Source organism: Vombatus ursinus, unplaced genomic scaffold (genome assembly GCF_900497805.2).
Source record: "Vombatus ursinus unplaced genomic scaffold, bare-nosed wombat genome assembly UNPS02014884.1, whole genome shotgun sequence".
NCBI lineage: Eukaryota > Metazoa > Chordata > Mammalia > Diprotodontia > Vombatidae > Vombatus > Vombatus ursinus.
Window position 1 is genome coordinate 3,903,788 of NW_020954662.1, and position 1,404 is coordinate 3,905,191.

Genomic DNA, 1,404 nt, shown 5'->3' on the forward strand with positions numbered 1-1,404 from the left:
AGGATGTGAGAGTTGGGAGGGACCTTAGAACACAGGATGTGAGAGTTTGGAGGGCCTTAGAACACAGGATGCGAGAGTTGGGAGGGCTCTTAGAACACAGGATGTGAGAGCTGGGAGGGACCTTAGAACACAGAATGTCAGATCTGAGAGGGGCCTAAGACCATCTAGTTCACCCCATTTATTTTATAGATGAGGGAACCCAGGGAATGGAGGTGATTTGCTCAAGGTCGCATGGCAGTAAGCAGCAAAATTTGAACCCAAGTCTTGTGACTCCAAATCTAGCACCCTTTCCACCATTAGCAGACTTGCTCCTAGTGTTAGGGACCGGGTGCCAGCTGATGCAGGGTCCCTGGCTCCTGTGCCTACAGGATGGCTGGAGGGAATCCGCTTGGCAGACGGCGAGCGGGGCTGGGTGCCCCAGGCCTACGTGGATGAGATCACCAGCCGCAGTGCCCGTCTTCGAAACATCTGGGAGACCAGAAGGATCGAGAGTGCCACCAATAAACTACAGGAGACAGCTGCATGATAGACCAGGGAGCGGCCTCTGACTCTGGCCTGAGGTGCCCCACAACCCTCCATCTCGCCCCCACTGGTCTCTGTGCCCTCAACAGTGCCCTCTGCAGCCTCTACTGGAGTCTCTGAGACAGGGTACCCACCCTGGCACGGAGGAGCCCGCCCCGCTAGGCCATATGACGGGGCAGATGACTTGTGGGTCAATGTCCCCTAGCTTCGTAGGCCTTAACTTCCTCCAGGATGCCTGGGGTGGAGGGAGCAATGATAACTCTGTCAGCCTCTCCTGGGGTCGGGGAGGGGAGGCTGGAGGCTGGAGCCTGGAGCCTGGATGGTAGATCCCTGGGGTTCCCCGGTCCTTATTTTGCTCCCTTGGGGCAAACTACCCTAGTGACTGACTTGGGGAAAGATGTGGCTGAAACCTGCTGGACTCCTCTTCCTGGACAACCCAGTAAGAGCTGGGCATTCTGTATCATTAAATGACCTGCCTTTGTTTACTTGGAGTTCAAAGGTGTAGCTGCCTGCCCTGATGGAGGAAAGAGAGCGCTTGCTGATAACTTGGAAACTGTAGTAAGAATAGCTCAGGCTCAGGAGCGTAGGGGGCCTTTCCTGGGAAAAGCCCCCTTTCTGGAACTCTGTTGACTGGTGGAATGAGGTCAGGGTGTGTGACAAAGCACTATAGCATTATAGCACATCAGACATGGAAGGGACCTTATAACACAAGTTATTAAAACCTGGGCCATTAGAGCTGAATGTTAGAGCATGAGAGACAGTAGAGCACTGAATGTCAGATCAGAACGAGATATTAGAGCATTGAATGTCATATCAGGATGAGACATTGGAGTATTGAATGTCAGATCAGAACAAGACATTAGAGCATTGAATGTCAGATCA

At 52.9% G+C, this 1,404-nt stretch overlaps 1 protein-coding gene across 5 annotated transcripts in view; it reads left to right on the plus strand.

Moving 5' to 3' along the window:
- Window positions 1-1,007, plus strand: part of ARHGEF19 (Rho guanine nucleotide exchange factor 19) — a 25,165-nt gene extending 24,158 nt beyond the window's left edge. For all 5 annotated transcript variants that reach the window (XM_027842778.1, XM_027842780.1, XM_027842779.1 and 2 more), the window contains one exon: window positions 369-1,007. In XM_027842778.1, the coding sequence (XP_027698579.1) occupies window positions 369-526 (158 nt within the window). In that variant the 3' untranslated portion in view covers window positions 527-1,007. The remainder of the gene's footprint in view (window positions 1-368) is intronic.
- The last annotated feature ends 397 nt before the right edge of the window (window positions 1,008-1,404 follow it).